At 38.7% G+C, this 22,679-nt stretch overlaps 1 protein-coding gene and 1 pseudogene across 2 annotated transcripts in view; one reads left to right on the forward strand and one right to left on the reverse strand.

Moving 5' to 3' along the window:
• Positions 1-22,679, reverse strand: part of WDR76 (WD repeat domain 76) — a 50,850-nt gene that overhangs the window by 12,403 nt on the left and 15,768 nt on the right. For both annotated transcript variants that reach the window (XM_040256646.1, XM_040256645.1), the window contains 5 exons: positions 16,603-16,729; positions 15,112-15,213; positions 14,981-15,024; positions 12,155-12,308; positions 4,182-4,340 (listed from right to left, as the gene is read on the reverse strand). In XM_040256646.1, coding sequence (XP_040112580.1) covers positions 4,182-4,340; positions 12,155-12,308; positions 14,981-15,024; positions 15,112-15,213; positions 16,603-16,729 — 586 coding nt within the window. The remainder of the gene's footprint in view (positions 1-4,181; positions 4,341-12,154; positions 12,309-14,980; positions 15,025-15,111; positions 15,214-16,602; positions 16,730-22,679) is intronic.
• Positions 17,998-18,475, forward strand: LOC120875005 (annotated as a pseudogene).

Below are 22,679 nucleotides of genomic sequence, written 5' to 3' on the forward strand. Positions count from 1 at the left end.
GCTTTACATATAGCTGAGGAAAGAAGAGAAGCAAAAACCAAGGGAGAAAGGGAAAGATATACCCAAGTGAATGCAGAGTTCCAGAGAACAGCAAGGAGAGATAAAAAGGCCTTTTTAAATGAACAATGCAAAGAAGTAGAGGAAGCCAACAGAATAGGAAAGACTAAAGATCTCTTCAAGAAAACTGAAGATATCAAGGGAACATTTCATTCAAGGATGGGCACAATAAAGGATGGAAGCAATACAGACCTAATGGAAGCAGAGGAGATTAAGAAGAGGTGGTAAGAATACACAGAAGAACTGTACAAAAAAAAAGTCTTAATGACCCAGGTAACCAAAATGGTACGGTCACTCACCTAGAGCCAGACATCCTAGTATGTGAAGTCAAGCGGCCTTAGAAAGCATTACTTACAAGCTAGTGGAGGTGACAGAATTCCAGCTGAGTTATTTAAAATCCTAAATGATGGTGTTAAAGTGCTGCACTCAATATGTCAGCAAAGTCGGAAAATATGTCAGCAGTGACCACAGGACTGGAAAAGGTTAGTTTTCATTCCAATCCCAAAGAAGGGCAATGACAAAGAATGTTCAGACTACTGTACAATTGCACTCATTTCACATGCTAGTAAAGTTATGCTCAAAATCCTTCAAGCTAGGCTTCAGCAGTATATGAATAGAGAACTTTCAGATGTACAAGCTGGATTTAGAAAAGGCAGAGAAACCAGAGATCAAATGGTCAACATTCACTGGATCATGGAGAAAGCAAGAGAATTCCAAAAAAACAACTACTTCTGTTTTACTGACCACAGTGAAGCCTTTGACTGTTTGGATCACAACAAACTATGGAAAATTCTTAAAGAGATGGTTTCTCTCCTGAGAAACCTGTATGAGGGTCAAGAAGCCATCAGTAAGAACAGTAAGCATCAGTAAGCACCAGACATGGAACAACTTACTGGTTCTAAATTAGGAAAGGAGGATGACAAGGCTTATACTGTCACCCTATTTGACTTATATGCACAGTATATCATGCGAAATGCCAGACTGGATGAAGCACAAGCTGGAATCAAGATTGCCAGGAGAGGTATCAACAACCTCAGATACGCAGATAATACCACTCTAATGGCAGAAAGTAAAAAGGAACCAACGAGCCTCTTGATGAGGCTGCAAGAGGAGAGTGAAAAAGCTGGCCTGAAACTCAACATTCAAAACTAAAATCATGGCATCCGGTCCCATCACTTCATGGCTAGCAGAAGGGGGAAAAGTGGAAGTAGTGACAGATTTTATTTACTTGTCCTCCAAAATCACTGTAGACGATGACAGCAGCCATGGATTTAAAAGACGCTTGCTCCTTGGAAGAAAAGCTATGACAAACCTAGACAGTACATTAAAAAGCAGAGACATCACTTGGCCGACAAAGATCTGTATAGTCAAAGATACGGTTTTTCCAGTAATCATGTACAAATGTGAGAGCTGGACCATAAAGAAGGCTGAGTACTGAAGAACTGATGCCTTCAAACTGTGGTACTAGAGAAGACTTTTGGGAATCCCTTAGACTGCAAGGAGATCAAATCAGTGAATCCAAAAGGAAATCAACCCTGTAGATATTAATTGGGAGAACTGATGCTGAAGCAGAAGCTCCAATACTTTGGCCATCTGATGCAAAGAGATGACTCACTGGAAAAGATCCTGTTTCTGGGAAAGGCTGAAGGTTGGACAGGGTGGACTGCAAAGAGATCAAACCAGTCCATCCTAAAGGAAATCAGTCCTGAATATTCATTGGAAGGACTGATGCTGAAGCTCCAATACTTTGGCCACCTGATGTGAAGAACAGACTCATTGGAAAAGACCCTGATGCTAGGAAAGATCAAAGGCAGGAGGAGAAGGGGACGACAGAGGATGAGATGGTTGGATGGCATCACTGACTCAATGGACATGAGTTTGAGTAAGTTCCAGGAGTTGGTGATGGACAGGGAAACCTGGCGTGCTGCAGTTCATGGGGTCACAAAGAGCTGGACACAACTGAGCAACTGAACTGAACTATTACTCACTTAATACCATTGTATCATGCTTGATCAACAGAAAAATAATAGAATTCTCTATCACCAAAGCTACCATTTAATAAGAAAACCTATAATCACCTTTTAAAATCCAGATGCATATCAGAATTACAAATGCCTAGGTGCTGCTTTTTTTGTCCAAAGCTCCAGATATGTTTCTAACAAGCAGCCATGTTTAAAACTAACTGGACTATATGATGATCTTTTACTTTCATCTAGATTGGTTCATTTTTTCTTCATACTTAGTGCTCCATTTCATTCAGTTTAGGTTTTCCAATTTCTCCATCTATGTTTTTTATGTTCTCTCTCAAGCCTTTACCAAGCATAGCAGAAACACTTTTGTATACATATATATATATGTTATGCATAATATATGTATTGTAGAAAACTTATGAATTTTCAACTAACTAAAAAATTTATGACATTTTGATTCCACTTGTTTGACTTAGTATGAAGAGAATGGTAGATTTCTAATTTAAAAAAATAGATGCAACAAGTAGCAAAGGTTTACAGGGACCTATAGTCAATATTTTTTAATAACCTATAATGGAAAATAATCTGAAAAATAATATGTATAACTGAATCACCTTTCTGTGCACCTCAAACATTGTAAGTCAGCTATACTTCAATAAATACATGTATTAAGAAAAACTCCTATAAGTAATTATGAATAATCTGTACACAGAATATTAGAATAATTACAAAGACATCAAAATGTGTTAATTTTGAGTACTGGTTTACATAAAAAATTAAGGCATACATAAAATTAGATCAATTGAATTAGTATTTATGACGATAAATCATAAGTGATGATATCATGTTTTCTTCATTGTTTCACACATAAAATTGCCCTTGTACTGAGGATGTCTAAAAACTTCAAAATTTCATTCAAAATAAGTTCAAGGGTAGAAACCTACATCTAAACCATCCTGAACTTCATAAAGATTAAAATTCACATTGAAAAAGGGTTTAATTTATAAGAATTCTCTTAATGAGGAAATCTAATATGGTTAATAAGCAAATGTGAAAGCTCACCTGAAATGACATGTTTGTTGTAAGCATTAAGTAGCAGATATTTAAGTAGGAGACCAAATGTAATCACTGGGATCAAATATTGTGAGGATTCCTCAGGCCTTTGGAAGCTTCTGGTCTACCCAACCAGATATCAAATGGATTAGAAAACCTTCAAGGGGTAAAGGCTACTTATCTTAGTAGAGTATCTTTCGGCAGATGGATAGTCACAAGTATGAGCCTAACATTTTTCAACTATTCTTAAACAGACTTCAAGTTAATCTGACCTCATAGGGGCTAGATTAGCCCAGGAAAAGACCTTATCCTCAACAGGTGGTTACGAATAAACCTGGCTTAAGATGTTCTGAATGAAATCGCCTGGGTGTCCATTTCTTGCCAGAGTACAATTTTATCACATCCAATTGCAGTATTTCATTCTAACTTCACCAGATAAAAATAGCTGAGCTAATCTATTATCAGATATATATATGGCATGTAGGACATGATAAACCTTAGCTAGAAGACAAAAAAACAAATTTTATAGTTTCTGTGATACATTAAGTGAGTTAATGTCGACTGGCCATATGTTTTAGATATAATGTGCTACAGTACTATTTGTTATGTGATGAATTTCTCTATAGTTTTTTCTGTCACATCTAAGAATCAGCCTCACAAAATTCATATCTGTAAAGGCTACAAATAATAAACAAAAATATAATATTCTAATATTTTTCCTGAATAAAAGGAAAGTTTTAAGCCTTAAAACAGAATAGGTTGTCTTTAAAAAATTTTTGCAAAAATAAAAAATAAGAGCAAAAATCTATCATGTGCCAGGATCTACATTAACTCATTTAATCCTCGTGACAATCCTGTAAGGTAAATATTATTACTGTTTCATTTCAAAACTAAGGAAACTGAGACACAAAGAGGTAAAGGAACTTGCCAAGGTCACACAAATAGTGCCAGAAACGGGATATGAATTTAGGCAGAATAGTTCTAAAGTCCTTGTTCCATACCATCGCATCCAGTCTGATGGTATAATAATCATTCATGTGGCATTTCATAAAGGATCTAGAATATCATCTAAGGTCAATATGTAAACACATTAACATTTACCTCTTCAAAAACAGCCCTGGGAAAATCCCCACAGCGTAATGTGCCATCATAGCTCAGTGACAGCAGGTGAGCCGGATTGGCAGGTGAGAAGTAAAGACAGCTGACCGGTTGACTGTGGGGCTGAAAAAGATAAACTCCATCCTCTTTAGGTTGGTGAGTCTGGAAGAGAGTTAGGGGTAGGGAGAGAGACAAAAACTGGTGAGAAATAGTAATATATTCTATGTCATTAAGTTATTAAAATATTTTTGTCTGTATTATATTCAGTCTTTTCTTAGTCTATTATTATACACAACCTCCCAATTAGAAAGTCAGAACTAGAAACTTTATACTCTCACTACATTATTTTCCCAATTTTCAATCCAACAGAATTAAGTCTCATTTATTTTAACAGTTTCCAGTTTTTTGCCACTAGACAACTAGTTTTTCATAACGCAGAGGGGAAATAACTACTGCTTATTCTGACTTCATTTCATGAAATCCTCAGGAAATGTGAGATTTACTTTTTATTGCACACACAGGATAATTCCTTCCTACTAAAATACATCAATGTTATTTCTACTTTGCTTGCTAAGTATGCTTCTCTATGGTATATCATCCTGAGCACAATTTTCCTAAGTTGTTTGGTTCTGACACAAAATGATAGTTTTTAAAATATTTTATCCCCTAAATACTCTGGCCACCTGATGTGAAGAGCTGGCTCGTTGGACAAGACCCTGATACTGGAAAAGATTGAGGGCAAGAGGAGAAGGGGGCGGCAGAGTAAGGGCAAGAGGAGAAGGGGACGGCAGAGGATAAGGTGGTTAGATAGCGCCACTGACTCAATGGATGTGAGTCTGAGCAAACTCCAGGAGATACTGAAGGACAGGGATGCCTGGCATGTTGCCGTCCGTGGAATCACAGAGTCAGACATGACTTAGCAACTGAAAAAAAGACAAATTCCCTAAATACCCCATGAAAAATGCATGTATTTGAAATTCTGTAGTAATATTAATGCTTCTAAAGACTATCCTTTCACTACTGGATTATCAACTCTGAAATCGTGTTTCGAATTTCCATGCTATATTCCTATACCACAGGTTAAACTATGAACCAACAACTATCATCTCCAAATCTAGCTTAGTCTGCTCTGAAATACTCAAGCACTGTTTTTGTCTTTTTTAAGTTTTTAAAGAGAAAAAAATTTTAAAGGAAAGAAAGAAAAATTTCTTTTAAAAAAAAGGAAAAAAATTACAATCACACAAACTCCTCCTCCTACCCAGAGTTAACCACCGTTAACACTTTGGCATCTTTGTCCATAGCATATATTTTTTTAGAAAAACCATACTCTCCAGACAAAACTTCTGAAAAATCATTCAAAATCCAAAATTGACCAAAATTATCACTGAAATATTAAGCAATCATTATAGATGTCTTTACATGTAGTTACTTATATAGATAGAAGGACAGAGAAGAAATTTGGGGTGGGATGGGGGAAGGCCACTTTTAATAGTATTAAATTTAACTATAATTTAAAATAATAAAAGAAAAGCAAGCTGAAGGAATTTTTGAATTTCAAGTGTTTCTTTACAAGAGTTATCTAGTTATCTAAGAAGGAAAAAGTATAAAGCATAAAGCCCTTACAGTCATTAAGCTTTATTTTTAAATTTAACTATGAATGTCTCAATTTTAAATTTATATTGATTGAGGACACTATTTCCTACCCCACCCCCAATCTCCCCTTTTTCCATCTCTATATTTATTTTTATTTTGCCCAGGTTAACAACATTCATATTTAGTTCTGTAACCATAATTCATATTGCTGTTTAATATTAGTTCTTCATTTAAATGGATTCAATACTCATCATCGATTCTTCTGTCAAGCTTTTTCACTTGTGAATTCTTAATTCTGACTTACTTTTAACTGGCTGAGATTTTCTATCAAGCAGTTTTTCCAGATGAACTCATAGGTCTTGAATTTCTTGAATTTTTTCACATGTGAAAATACCTACCCTGCTGCCTTTACATAAGAATAATATCTTGGGCTACCTATGTATTCCAGGTCACACTTCCTTCCCTCAGAACTTTGTAGACATTACACGAAATGTAGAAAACCGAGGCAAGCCTGGCTTCTCCCCTTGAAACTAATTTATTTTTCCTACCTGAAGAATTCTTTGTCCTTTAAGCTCCAAAGTTTCCGAGAACATGGCATACATTTTCAAATGTGCCAATCCAATTCTGGCTTTTCCCTTAAAACTTTTTTCATCTGTGTTAACCTTAAATCTTTCCTTTAATATCAGTAATTTTATTTTCAGCAATGTCTATTCTGTTCCTTCTAATTTATTAGTTTCACTGATTTTCAACTTGTTTCCTTAGTTTTGCTGTCTCCTTCATTCCATTGTTTGTTATCTTATCTTTGAGCCTCATTTTACCAAAATTAATGCTGTTATTAACTTGCTCCACAGCATCACTGTCCAAAAGAACTTACTGAGATGACAAAAATGATATATGTATGTACTGTCCAATATGGACTCCACTATTCATGTGTGGCTATTAAACACTTGAAACATGCCTGACAGAACTGAAGAACTGAATTTTCTACTTTAATTACTTTAAAAATAAACACAGGTAACCTTGCTTTTCAAAAGCTTGCTTTTTGCTTTATACCACTTCGCTCTTACAAAACACCTATGTTAACACCTATTTTCGCTAACTGAAGGGAATCCAAAAAGGATTTTCATTTTTATGAGAAAAGGTGAAAAATGAAAATAGTATTCAGCATTTCTTTTGTAGGAAGCTATTACAGAGGCAGTGCACCCCAAGCAGCAAGAGTGGCACCACCAAGCTCTGTCCCAGGGAACTTACATTCATTATCTCGGCATGAAGCCACTCTTAGCTTTGAACTGTGTCTGACAGCATCTGTACTTTATCTTGATTTATTCTGTGCATTTATTAGCAAGACACCTTAAGGTAATTGCTTCTTGCATTACACCATTTGAGCTTACAAACGGTTTCACAGTAATACTCTACTGTTGGATAAGGTGGAAAAGGAAATGGCAACCCACTCCAGTACTCTTGCCTGGAAAATCCCATGGAAGGAGGAACCTGGTAGGCTACCGTCCGTGGGGTCACAAAGAGTCGGACACGACTGAGTGACTTCACTTTCACTTTGGATAAGGAGGGAAACCTGTAGTCCAAATTCCATTTCAGTCTGAAAATACCAAGTTAAGTGTGCATCTAATGACGTCAAACCAAAATGAGTCCAGAACCAGTTCGTTTTGAGCCTAGAAATGACTGTCTGTACACACTGGATTGGAATATGAAAACTGCAAGTACAAGCACCAGTAAAGACAATTACAGGAATCCCAAAAAAGAAAATGGAGCCCTCACTAATCTGCTATTAGCCAGGATAGGACAGAGAGGGCAAAATCATTACAGGATTTTACTAGACATAAGGAATGAAGGGACAATCTAACTCTTCCATGGCTTCCTCTTGCTTTTAGGATAAAAAGCAAAGTTCTCAACAAAATTTATCAAGATACACATCTGACCTCTTCCTGCCTCTATATTTCCCCCCTACTCCACTCATCCCTTCCATCTATGCCTTTGTTGTCCATTCTCCAGCCCTCAGGCATTTTTCCAGGTCTTTGAATGTATCAAGCCGGCATCCTCCTGCCTAAGGTCCTTGACATGCTGTTCCTCTTGCCTGAAGTGTTCTTTTCCCTTTCTTTGCTTGGTTTATTCCTACTTAGCTTTCAAATCTCAACTCAATTCTCCCTTCTTCAGGGAAGCCTTCCCTGATCCTCCAAATCAGGCCAGTCTACCTCGTGATAATACCACCCTTCCTTCACTCCATTAATCAGAGTATATAATTCACTCCATTTATCAAACAGATAATTACTTCATTCATGCTGCTTTTGCCACTAAATTCCAAACCCTATGAGAACATGAAGAGTCTTTCCTCACAAATATGGCTGGGGCATCATTAGAAGAGTACTTAACACGAAACACTCAGGAAGTGTGGAATGAATGAATGGGTACATGGGTGACCAAATGAATGACAATGCAACTTTTGACCCTGGGTGAGACTAGGAATCTTACCAAAAGTTAAGTGGAAAACTGAGGGCATACCAAGGCAATTCAATGCGACAACAGAGTCTTTTCAACAGACAGTGCTGGGACAACTGGAAATACACATATGAAAAGACGAACCGGAGCCCTTACCTCAGAGCACATACAAAAACAATTCAAAGATTATAATACTAATACTAACTCAAGGTGGACCAGTGAACTAAACGTGAACGCTTAAACTATAAAAATATTTAGAAAAATACATAGGAGAAAAACTTCCTGACTTTGGGCTACACAGAAGATTTTTTAGATGACACCAAAAACACAATCCACTAAAAATTTGATAAATTGGACCTCATCAAAACTCAAAACTTTTGCACTTCAATAGCATTAAGAAAATGAAAAGGAGAAATATTTGTAAATCAAGTATCTGATAAGGATGCACATCTAGAGTATACAAGGAATTCTTACAACTCAACAAGAAAACAAACAATCCAACAAAAAAACTGACAAAAGATCTGAATAGACATTTCACCAAAGACATCCAAATGGCAGGATAAGAGCCTCAACATCATTATTCACTGCGGCTAAGTCACTTCAGTCGTGTCCGACTCTGTGCGACCCCATAGACAGCAGCCCACCAGGCTCCCCCGTCCCTGGGATTCTCCAGGTAAGAACACTGGAGTGGGTTGCCATTTCCTTCTCCAATGCATGAAAGTGAAAAGCGAAAGTGAAGTCGCTCAGTTGTGTCTGACTCTTAGCGACCCCATGGACTGCAGCCTACCATGCTCCTCTGTCCATGGGATTTTCCAGGCAAGAGTGCTGGAGTGGGGTGCTATCGCCTTCTCCACCTTATTCACTAGACAAATGCAAATCAAAACCACAGGGAGATAAAACTTCACTAGGAAGATACACCCCCTTGAAAGACTATAATCAGACAGACAGACGATAATAAATGTTGGTGAGCATGGAGGAAAACTGGAACCTTCATATATTGCTGATGGGAATAGAAGATGGTCCAAACCCTTTGGAAAGCAGTTTAGCAGCTCCTCAAATGTTAACCAGTTTCCATATGATCTAGCAATTCTATTCCCAGGTACCCACTCAAAAGAAATGAAAACACATTTCCACACAAAAATGTGTATACAAATATTTAAAATCGAATTATTCACAACAGCCAGGAAGTGGAAACAACCCAAATGTCTACCAAGTGATAAATGCATAAACAAAATGTGGTATAATCAAACAAGGAAATACCATTCAACAATAGAAGACAGAGGTGCGGATAGATTAGCATCTACTAGCATGTTATAGTAACACAGATACACCTTAAAACCATACTAAAAGAAAAACCCCAACATAAAAGACCATGTATTCTATGATTCTATTTATATGAAATTTATCTAAAAAATGCAAATTTGTAGAGATTTGCCCGGAGATAAGGGTAGAAACAGGGATTAAACATAAATAGCCATCATTACAGGAATGATGAAAATGTTCTAAAACTGAATTATGATAGTTATACAACTCAATAAACTTACTAAAAATCATTAAATTGTACATTTTAAATGTGTGGATTTTATAAAATATGAATTAGACCTCAACAAAACTAATTAAAAAAAAAAAACTAGGGGAGGACTCCCCTGGCTGTCCAATGCAGGGTGCTCGGGTTTGTTCCCTGGTCAGGAAACCAGATGCCACAGGCCAAAACTAAGAGTTCACATGTTTCAACGAAAGATCCCGCGTTCCACAGCTGAGATCAAAGAACCCATGTGCCACTAAGACTCAGCACAGTTAAATAATAAAAATAAATATTAAAAAAAAAAAACAACTTAAGTTGGGGAGTGAGAACAGGATAGCTAAGACACTGGCTTTAGACTTGCTCCGTCTGTTGAGGTGTCCTGAAAAGCTAGAAAGTTGATAAAAACGTTGGACTGCAGACATCCAGTAAAAAAGGTTTCTGGAGTCGTCAGAAAAGACATGGCAAATGGACTGTTCCACATGTCTCAACTCTGCTACGTACCAGCATCCACCCTGAAAAGATACTCACTTGACTATGCTAATTCTCTATTTTTCCTTTTCTAAGTTCTTCAACAAATAGTCTATCCACTGTTTTCATTTCCTCTTCTACTTCATACTTTTAAAAATTTTTGTTGTATTTATTTTTGGCTGCACTGGGTCTTCATTGCTGCATGCGGGTGTCTCTAGGGCACTGAGCGGGGGATACTCCTGATTGGGATGCTCCAGCTTCTTCTCACGGTGGCTTCTCTTGTTGCAGAGCACAAGCTCTAGGTACTCAGGCTTCAGTATTTCTGGCTCACAGCTTTAGTTGCTCCACAGCATGTGGACTCTTTCTGGAACAGGGATCGAACCCGTGTTCCCAACCCGTGTTCCCTGCATTGGCACACAGATTCTCATCCACTGCACCCACCGCCTGGGAAGTCCCTGACCCAGTACTTTTTTTAATATCCTAAAAGGCTCCGTTCCTTCCTTACCTTATTGTTGTAGCTATTCTCTCAACTCACTAACCATACCCTATGTCAAAACTAACACCCCTTTTCTCTGTTCCCATTCTTTCTGGTGGTCGTTTAGTCACTAAGTCATGTCCAACTCTTGTGACCCCATGGACTATACCCCTCTAGGCTCCTCTGTCCATGGGATTCTCCAGGCAAGAATATTGGAGTGGGTTGCCATTTCCTTCTCCAGGGGATCTTTCCAACCCAGGAATCAAACCCAGGTCTCCTACACTGCAGGTGGATTCTTTACCAACTGATCTACAAGGGAAGCCGCCCATTCTTCATAACTCCTCTTAAAAAAAAGCCCTGTCAGGCTCCCATGCTTGAAATTCATTTCTTAGCTTATACAACCTTATACTATTTCTGGTCCTCTTCCCACTTCCCTGCTTCTGTTTTCTTTACCAAAACCTTTCGCCTCCTACCCCTACTAACATCTTAGTAAAATAAGCAAGAACCTATGCACTCAAAAGAGAACTTGGTTTTTATTTCTTCTCTTCTCACAAAATTCATTTATTAGCCCCAACCCTTGACAAGTCACAATGGCTTCTCACTCCATTAATTGTCCTTAAGGCATTTTTCATGTCTTTGTTCTACTTTCCCAATCAGAAAATAAATTCAGGGCTTCCCTGGTGGCTCAGTGGTCTGCCAATGCAGGAGACATGGGTTCGATCTCTGATCCAGGAAGATCCCATATGCTGCAGAGCAACTAAGCCAGTGTACCGCAACTGCTGAGCCTGTGCTCTAGAGCCTGGGAGCCACAGCTACTGAGCCATGTGCCACAGATACTGAAACCTGAGCGCCCTGGAGCCCATGCTCTGCAACAAGGCAAGCCACCGAAATAGGAAACCTGAGCACCGCAAATACAGAGTCACACCTGCTCACCGAGACTAGAGAAAAGTCCGAATAGCAACGAAGACCCAGCAAAGCCAAAAATAAATAAATTCAGAGAATATTAACTTGGCTTTCTTCAATTTTGTAACCACTAAAAGCAATCAATGCATTATTATATATGCAATGAATGAAATTTAATATCAGTTTCTGACTCATCAAAAAATAACTAGGATCATCATAAGATCCTTCGAAGACATTTTGATCCAGTTTGAAAATTATATTTCAAACATAATTAGAAAACTAAGAACTTGCTGTGATCTTTTCATATATACATTTAAAGCTGTAATAAAGTTTCCTGGCAGGCATTTATGCCCAGATGACTAATGATATTCAAGCTAAAAATGTTAGAAGTTTTATAAAGTAAATTTAAATTCCTCTAAGTTTCTAAAATTTGAAATCACAAAGCACAAAACTATGTATCTCAAGTAACATCTAGAAACACATGGCTTTAGGCATTCTTTCACAGACTATTTCCTTTAATCGAATTTCAGTAGGTTCAAAAAATTAATAATAACTTACCAAATCCCAAAGTCCAACTTGCCCAGATTTGGCCCCAGCTGCCACCAAAGTTCTCATTTCCGATGGGTGGATGGCCATTGAGGAAATTGAGCCTTTGGTAACTTTACAGACAGTATCTTCACTAATGACCATGCCATTTAAACTGACTTTGTAGCTGAGAACATTAAAAAGTTAAACTTTAGAAGTAAAACCAAATTCAATGGTCAAAACAATAAAAAGTGATTCAAAAAAGAAAAGTCACAATAAATGTGGGAAAATATTCAACTTCCTGGCTACCAAGGATATCAAATTAAACAACAGGGTACTGTTTTTCACTCATAAAAGTTAGTAGACCATAGTTAAACATGCATATATACTAACAGCAGAGTAAATTCATATACGATTTTCAGAAATTAAAAAAAAAAAGATTTTGGAAAACAATTTGGCATGTCCTAAAGGGGAACCCAGATAACCACGATGGTGTGATCACTCACCTAGACTCAGACATCCTGGAATATGAAGTCAAGTGGGCCTTAGGAAGCACCACTACAAAGTTAGTGGAAGTGATGGTATTCCAGTTGAGCTATTTCAAATCCTAAATGATGCTGTGAAAGTGCTACACTCAATGCCAGCAAATTTGGGAAACTCAGCAGTGGCCACAGGACTGGAAAAGGTCAGCTTTCATTCCAATCCCAAAGAAAGGAAATGCCAAAGAATGCTTAAACTACCACACAATTGCATTCATCTCACATGCTAGTAAAGTAATGCTCAAAATTCTCCAAGCCAGACTTCAGCAATACATGAACCATGAACTTCCAGATGTTCAAGCTGGTTTTAGAAAAGGCAGAGAAACCAGAGATCAAATTGTCAACATCCGCTGGATCATCGAAAAAGCAAGAGAGTTCCAGAAAAACATTTATTTCTGCTTTAGTGACTATGCCAAAGCCTTTGACTGTGTGGATCACAATCAACTGTGGAAAATTCTGAAAGAGATGGGAATACCAGACCACCTGACCCGCCTCTTGAGAAACCTGTATGCAGGTCAGGAAGCAACAGTGAGAACTGGACATGGAACAACAGACTGGTTCCAAATAGGAAAAGGAGTACATCAAGGCTATATACTGTCACCCTGCTTATTTAACTTATATGCAGAGTACATCAGGCAAAATGCTGCATTGGAGGAAGCACAAGCTGGAATCAAGATTGCCAGCAGAAATATCAATCACCTCAGATATGCAGATGACACCACCCTTACGGCAGAAAGTGAAGAACTAAAGAGCCTCTTGATTAAAGTGAAAGAGGACAGTAAAAAAGTTGGCTTAAAGCTCAACATTCAAAAAACTAAGATCATGGCATCCGGTCCCATCACTTCATGGGAAATAGATGGGGAAACAATGGAAACAGCATCAGACTTTATTTTGGGGGGCTCCAAAATCACTGCAGATGGTGATTGCAGCCATGAAATTAAAAGACGCTTACTCTTTGGAAGGAAAGTTATGACCAACCTAGACAGCATATTAAAAAGCAGAGACATTACTTTGCCAGCAAAGGTCCATCTAGTCAAGGCTATGGTTTTTCCAGTAGTCATGTATGGATGTGACAGTTGGACTGTGAAGAAAGCTGAGCACCGAAGAATTGATGCTTTTGAACTGTGGTGTTGGAGAAGACTCTTGAGAGTCCCTTAGACTACAAGGAGATCCAACCAGTCCATCCTAAAGGAGATCAATCCTGAGTGTTCACTGGAAGGACTGATGTTGAAGCTGAAACTCCAATACTTTGGTCACCTGATGCAAAGAGGCTGACTCATTTGAAAAGACCCTGATGCTGGGAGGGATTGGAGGCAGGAGAAGAAGGGGACGGCAGAAGATGAGATGGTTGGATGGCATCACTGACTCAATGGACATGAGTTTGGGTAAACTCCGGGAGCTGGTGATGGACAGGGAGGCCTTGCGTGCTGTGATCCATGGGGTCACAAAGAGTCGGACACACTGAGTGACTGAACTGAAAGGCTATAAAAACATCCATAATATTTGACCTCACTTTTGGAATCTATTCTAAGAAAATAATCCACTATCACAATATAAACTTCAACAGATACAGATACACAAACGCTCTAAACAGAAAACAACTCCAAACACCAAGAGGTTAAGCAAATTTCATCTACTGAATGAAATATTACTCAATTATTCCATAAATTTAAAGACTCTAGTAACATCCAACCACAATGTTAATGGAAAAGCATAACGCAAAACTGTACATATATTAAAACATAATGAAGCAAAAATGTATGTAATTATACTCATTTATTAAACACTGCTGCTAAGTTGCTTCAGTCGTGGCCGACTCTGTGTGACCCCATAGACGGCAGCCCACCAGGCTCCCCCACCCCTGGGATTCTCCAGGCAAGAACACTGGAGTGGGTTGCTATTTCCTTCTTCAATGCATGAAAGTGAAAAGTGAAAGGGAAGTCACTCAGTCGTGTCCGACCCTTAGCTACCCCATGGACTGCAGCCTACCAGGCTCCTCTGTCCATGGGATTTTCCAGGCAAGAGTACTGGAGTGGGGTGCCATTGCCTTCTCTGTATTAAACACTGAACAAATGTATATTATGCACCATGCACTTTTCTGGTTATTGAGATAAAATGCATGCATTCATGAAGCTTGTGTCCCAGTGGTTTTGTATACAGCAATATTTGAAAGGAAATACACAAAATCAACAGTTGTTAGGGTAGAAACATGATGGATAATTCTATTCACCTCATTTTCAAATTTCCACTAATAGTATATAGTCTTTATAATTTAAAGATCTCAGGAAATGTAAAACAAAGGCAAGGGATTTTAACTCACCTTTTAATGTTAGATAATTCTTTCTTAGTGTTTTTACTTCTTGTCTGAAACAACAGAAGAAACCAAAGTACTAAATTAACATACGTACTGAAATTTGCTTAAAAGCTTGGGTTTACCCTCCCAAGTGATACCTTGCTCATTTCTGCCCAAGTCTGCAAAAATCCTTTGAATAGTTCATTGTCATCATCTCGATTTTCAGGAGTCATTTCTAAAGGCCCAGGAGGTATCAAAGGCTGTTATAAAAAATTAAAAAAATAAAAATAAAAAACTTGGTTGTCACTCTGCCTTAGAATTCAAACTTGAGGTTTCTCTTTACTTTCAATATCCACTAAGGGGTGACATATAGTTAGCAATCAAAAACAGTTGTTCAATGAATGCCAAGTATCCTGTAAAGTAAAAACATGTATTATCTCATTTAATTCCCTTAACAATCTAGTGAATGAGATATCACATTTCAAAGACAGTGGAATGAAACAGAGAAGTTAATTTGTCCAAAGTTACACTGCCCATAAATAGAGTTGCTAGGAATTGATTCAGATCAGTTCAGTTTCATTACTCAAGTTATTACTCTGTATCATTTTTTTTATATCAGGGATTATAACCCACAAGTCATGAAATCATTTTAATATGTTATAAGCAACAATGTGCTTTATTGAATGAGACAAGAATAGACCAGAAAATACAAAAGTACATCATATGTAGTAAGGGTTAAGTATCATTTCACAAAAAGTTTGTTTCAGGTGTGTGTGTGTGCGTGTGTGTGCACGCACGCGCGTGTGTGTGTGTGCACGCGCGTGTGCGCGCGCGCACACATACGGAGTGGATTCAATGTAAGTTATTTCTTATCATGGATGCATAGAGGCTTCAAAAAATGAGCTTCTCTCTCCGTAGCAACTTAATTTCCAATTAGCTCTCAAAGCACCAGGCTAATGAGTACTATCTTCCAAGTTATAATTAAGCACTTAGATATAAAGTATTTAAAAAGTAGATGCTCCTGAATAAAAAATAATCTTACTCAGACAATAAATTTGGTAAATAAAACTCTTTCCAGTCACTGACAGCATAAATTAAACTACAATATAGGATCCCCATATTATTATCACATATTATTATTAATACTACCATTTATTGCTAAGTAATATAATACATTCAATATAATGTAAGGACCTTTATCCCTCATAATACCCCTTGTGAGAGGTTTCTGTTATTGTTGTTATTTTAAAAATAGGGAAACTGGGGCTCAGAATGGCTAAGCAATTTACCCACAATCCAACATAGGTAAGTCTGCAGAAGTATATAATCTAGTCTTTCATGAGCTTGAAATCTTACTCATTAAACCATATTAGTTAGTTCAGTCGCTCAGTTGTGTCCGACTGTTTGCGACCCAATGAACCGCAGCACACCAGGCCTCCCTGTCCATCACCAACTCCCGGAGTCTACCCAAACCCATGTCCATTGAGTTGGTGATGCCATCCAACCATATTAAACGATATAACAGTCAAGTATTAAATTAATGAAGTACAAATTAAACATACTTTACTGACTTTTTACTCTATTTTCAAACACTTCAAATTTTTCAGTATTTTATTGATTTAATATATTATATTTGCACTCTTTCTTACATTTTCATCTACTTCTAATTCAGTCTGGGTTGGTGCTGCTGGCAATGGGACTCCTGAAGGATCAACTTTTAGTAATCGCATTGACCTTCTACATCCAGTTTCATTTTCTTTTTTCTTGGGTTTCTTCCTAAGGAGTGGAAGGAAAATCATGTTATACTCATAAAAGAGTTATATGTATTTATTACTACCAAGGAGATAACTTCTAGTAGTGTATCTCACACATATAGTCAAACACTGCAAAGATATATATACATACCTACACTAATTTTAATTTAAAGTTTGGAAACATGTAACTATTCACTATGGGGAGGTAAGGGGTATTAAATTAAGACATACATATCTAGTCAACTATTAAGCAGCCATAAAAAAGAATGAAATAGATCTCTATGTGCGACGACATGAACCCTAAGATATAAGAAGCAAAAGAGAAGGTACAGTATATGTTGAATATGGTTACATATGCTTTTTTACAAAATACATACATGTACATTTGTAACTGGTGAGATTACCAATGGAATAATATCCATGAAAATATTAACAGTGGATTACTCTAGGAAGAAGGGTGGAGAACTAAGGTCCAAACTTACAAAAAAAAAAAAAAGACAACTATTTCATTGCATTTGCTTTCATATAGTTTACCTTGTAAAAATCATAGATACCCTACTTTTTATTTATTATTTTTTCATTTAAAAAAGTAGTTCAGAGGCTTCCATGGTGACTCAGTGGTGGGGAATACACATGCCAATGCAGGGACGGAGGTTCAATCCCTGGTTTGGGAAGATTCCACCTGCTATGCAACAACTAAGCCTGTGTCCTGCAACTATTAAAGCTCACAGCCTAGAGCCTGTTAATTGCAATTACTGAACTCATGAACCAAGACTACTGAACTCATGCACTCCAAAATACATGCTCTGTAACAAGAGAGAAAAAAAAAAAAAAAAACCTGTGCACAACAAAGACCCAGCACAGCCAATAAATGAATAAATAAATAAAATTAAAATTAAGCAATTATGAAATAAAAACAATGCACTTTTGGACTTCCCTAGAGGTACAGTGGATAAGAATTCCTCCTGACAACACAGGGTATACAGGTTGGATCCCTGCTCAAGGGAGATTTCACGCCACAGAGAAAGAAACTAAGCCGGTGTGCCACAACTACTGAGCCCACGTGCCGCAACTACTCGAGCCTGCTTGCCAAAAGTCTAGGCTCCACAACAAGAGAAGCCCCCACAAACAGAAGCGCACACACCACAGCGAAGAACAGACCCTGCTCACAGCAACTGGAGAAAAGCCTGCCCAGCAACAAAGACCCAGCACAGCTAGAAGTAAATAGACTAGATAAAACTATGAAAAAATAATTATCACCAGCCAAAATTAATTTTAAAAAACAGTTCAGAACTACCCTGGTGCCTTTTTGTCTGACATCTTAGCGAGGCAGCAGTGGTTGCAGCTGCTCTCCGGGCTTCGCTATGCCACCCAAGGACGACAAGAAGAAGAAAGATGCCGGAAAGTCGGCCAAGAAAGACAAAGATCCAGTGAACAAATGTGGGGGCAAGGCCAAAAAGAAGAAGTGGTCCAAAGGCAAAGTTCAGGCCAACTCAATAATCTAGTCTTGTTTGACAAAGCAACATATGACAAACTCTGTAAAGAAGTTCCCAACTATAAGCTTGTAACTCCAGGTGTGGTCTCTGAGAGACTGAAGATTCGTGGTTCCCTGGCCAGAGCGGCCCTTCAGGAACTCCTTAGTAAAGGACTTATTAAACTGGTTTCAAAGCACAGAGCTCAAGTGATTTACACCAGAAACACCAAGGGTGGAGATGCCCCAGTTGCTGGTGAAGATGCATGAACAGGTCCCCACCAGCTGTACATTTTGAAAAATAAAACTTTATTAAATCAAAAAAAAAAAAAAAAAGATCTACCCTGGTGATACACTGGTTAAGAATCCATCTGCCAAACAAGGGGACACGGGTTCCATCCCTGGTCTGGGAAGAGTCAACATGCCATGGAACAACTAAGCCCACGTACTGTCACTCCTGAAGCTCTCGCTCTAGAGCCTGAGTTCCAACACCTAAGCCCATGTGCCACAGCTCCTGAGCCAGCGTGACCAACAGCCCAAATTCTGCAACAACAGAAGTCAATGCAATGATAAGATCACACACCACAACTAGAGAGTAGCCCCCGCTCTCAGAAACTAGACCCAAAAAAGCCTGGGCAAAGCAACAAACATCCAGCACAGTCAGTAAGTAAATAATAAATAAAATAAAAAGTTTCACATAGACAACATGCTGCAATCATGAAATAAAAACAATGTGCTTTTGGACATCCCTGGTGGTTCAGTGGATAAGAATGTTCCTCCCAATGCAGGGAACATGGGTTCAATCCCGACTCCAGGAAGACTCCAGAGCAACTAAGCCTGTGAGCCACAACTACTGAGCCCCCTTGCCGCAATTACTGAAGCCCACTTACCAAGAGCCCACATGCCTAAACTACTTAGAGTTACAAATTCCAGTTCCAAGGCTAAGACTCCATGCTCCCAATATATGGGGCCAAGGTTCAGTCCCTGGTCAGGGAATGAGAATCCACATACCACAACTAAAAGATCCCACATGGACAACTAAGACCCAGTGCAGCCAATTAAATAATAAAAATAAAATAAGTATTTTTAAAAACCAAAAGACAAACTCCAGGGAAAACTAGACAGCTACAGATAAAATTATGAAATTAGAATATTTTGTCATACCATACACAAAAATAGACTCAAAATGGATTAAAGACTTTAATGTAAGACCTGAAACCATAAAACTCCCAGAAGAAAGCATAGGTAGTACACTCTTTGACAGTGGTCTTAGATATATTTTTTAGATATGTCTCCTCAGGCAAGGGCAGCAAAAGCAAAAAATAAAATGCAACCTAATGAAACTTAAAAGCTTTTACACAGCAAAGGAAATCAACAAAATGAAAATGCCACCAACTGAAGGAAAGATTTTTGAAAATGATATGAAGGGTTAATATGTGGGGACTTCCCTAGCAGTCCAGTAGTTGGTTAAGACTCCAAGCTTCCATTGCCAAGGGACATAGGTTCAATTCCTTGGGGAACTAAGATCCTGCATGCCATAGGGCACAGTCAAATAAAAAGGTTAATTTCCCAAATATATGAACAGCTTACACAATTTAATATATTTTTAAAAATCTGATTAAACAATAGGCAGAGGATCTGAACAGGCATTTTTCCAAGGGAGAAATACAGATGGTCAACAAGCATAAATTAAAAGATCAGAACTACCATATGTTCCAGCAATTCCACTTCTAGGTACTTATGCAAAGAAAACAAAAACACTAGTTCAAAAAGATACATGCACCCCAACAGTCATAGCAGCATTTTTTATAACAGCCCAGTTATGAAAGCAACAGATGAATGGACACACACATACACACACGAATACTACTTAGCCATAAAAAAGAACAAAGTTTTGCCATTTGCAACATGACTGAATCTGGAGGGTAGTATGCTTGATGAAATAAATCAGACAGAAAAAGACAAATACTGTGTGTTATCACTTACATACGGAACTTAAAACTTAAAATGAATGAATATAACAAAACAGAAACACACTGACAGATACAGAGAACAAATTAGTGGTTACTGGTAAGGAGAAGGAAGAGAGGAGGAGGAATATAAGGGTATGGGAATAAGAGGTAGAAACGACTTTGTGAAAAATAAGCTATAAGCATATATTTATAGAACAGGAAATTAGCCAATATTTTATAATAACTATAAAAGGAGTATAATCTATAAGAATTTTAAATGACTATGTTGTACACCTGAAACTAATACTGTAAATAAACTATACCTCTATTTTTTAATTAAAAATAAAAATAATTTTAAAAAAGATATGCAACAGAACAAACAAAAACAAACCAGGGTGGTCCACACAAAAACCTACACATGTGTTTATAGGAACTTTGCTCACAACTTGTCAAACTGGGAAGCAACCAAGATATCCTTCAACAGACCAATGGACAAATAAACTGGGGTATTTCCAGACAATAGAAAATTCAGTTCAGTCAGTCAGTCAGTGTCCAACTCTTTGCGACCCCATTGACTGTAGCACACCAGGCTTCCCTGTCTATCACCAACTCCTGGAGCTTGCTCAAACTCACGTCCATCAATTCAGTGATGCCATCCAACTATCTCATTCTCTGTTGTCCCCTTCTCCTCCTGCCTTCAATCTTTCCCAGCATCAGGATCTTTTCCAGTGAGTCAGTTCTTCACATCAGGTGGCCAAAGCATTAGAATTTCAGCACCAGTCCTCCCAATGAATATCTAGGGTCGATGTCCTTTAGGATTGACTGATTTAATCTCCTTGCAGTCCAAGGGACTCTCAAGAGTCTTCTCCAACACCACAGTTCAAAAGCATCAATTCTTCGGCGCTCAGCCTTCTTCACAGTCCAACTCTCACATCCATACATGACCACAGGAAAAACCATAGCCTTGACTACACGGACCTTAGTCAGCAATGTCTCTGCTTTTGAATACACTATCTAGGTTGGTCATAACTTTTCTTCCAAGGAGTAAGCGTCTTTTAATTTCATGGCTGCAATCACCATCTGCAGTGATTTTGGAGCCCAAAAAAATAAAGTCTGACACTGTTTCCACTGTTTTCCCATCTATTTCCCATGAAGTGATGGGACCAGATGCCATGATCTTAGTTTTTTGAATGTTGAGCTTTAGGCCAACTTTTTCACTCTCCACTCACTTTCATCAAGAGGCTTTTTAGTTCCTCTTCACTTTCTGCCATAAGGGTGGTGTTATCTGCATATCTGAGGTTATTGGTATTTCTCCCGGCAATCTTGATTCCAGCTTGTGTTTCTTCCAGTCCAGCGTTTCTCATGAGGTACTCTGCATATAAGTTAAATAAGCAGGGTGACAATATACAGCCTTGACGTACTCCTTTTCCTATTTGGAACCAGTCTGTTGTTCCATGTCCAGTTCTAGCTGTTGCTTCCTAACCTGCATACAGGTTGGCAATTTGATCTCTGGTTCCTCTGCTTTTTCTAAAACCAGCTTGAACATCTGAAGTTCATGGTTCACATATTGCTGAAGCCTGGCTTGGAGAGTTTTGAGCATTACTTTACTAGCGTGTGAGATGAGTGCAATTGTGCGGTAGTTTGAGCATTCTTTGGCATTGCCTTTCTTTGGGATTGCAATGAAAACTGACCTTTTCCAGTCCTGTGGCCACTGCTGAGTTTTCCAAATTTGCTGGCATATTGAGTGCAGCACTTTCACAGCATCATCTTTCAGGATTTGAAACAGCTCAACTGGAATTCCATCACATCCACTAGCTTTGTTCATAGGGATGCTTTCCAAGGCCCACTTGACTTCACATTCCAATGTCTGGCTCTAGATTAGTGATCACATCATCATTATTATCTAGGTCATGAAGATCTTTTTTCTACAGTTCTTCTGTGTATTCTTGCCACCTCTTCTTAATATCTTCTGCCTTCTGTTAGGTCCAGACCATTTCTGTCCTTTATGGAGCTACCCCACATCCAAGGCCCAGGGGCAGCGGCCGAGAGGAGCTACCCCACATCCGAGGTCAGTGGCAGCTGGGAGGAGACACCCCACGTCCGAGGTCAGGGGCGGCGGCCAAGAGGAGCTACCCTGTGTCTGAGGCCAGGGGAGGCGGCCAAGAGGAGCTACCCCGCGTCCGAGGTCAGGGGCAGCCGGGAGAAGCCACCTCCTGCCGAAGGCCAGGTGTGGTGGCCCTGAAGAGCCACCCTGCGCCCAAGGCCAGGGGCGGCGGCCGGGAGGAGCCACTCCGAAGCTGGAGGCCAGGGGCGGCGCCTGAGGCCAGGGGCTGTGGCCGGGAGGAGCAACCCGAGGAGCTATCCCACGTTGAAGGTCAGGAAGGGAGCAGTGGCTGTGCTTTGCTGGAGCAGCCGTGAAGAGATACCCCACGCCCAAGGTAAGAGAAACGTCAACTTTACAGATAAGGAAAGAAAGATTATATAAATTGTCCAAAGTTAATACCACAGTTATAAGTTGCTAAATTGAAACTTGAAATCAAGTTTGCCAA

Source organism: Oryx dammah, unplaced genomic scaffold (genome assembly GCF_014754425.2).
Source record: "Oryx dammah isolate SB20612 unplaced genomic scaffold, SCBI_Odam_1.1 HiC_scaffold_16, whole genome shotgun sequence".
Taxonomy (NCBI): domain Eukaryota; kingdom Metazoa; phylum Chordata; class Mammalia; order Artiodactyla; family Bovidae; genus Oryx; species Oryx dammah.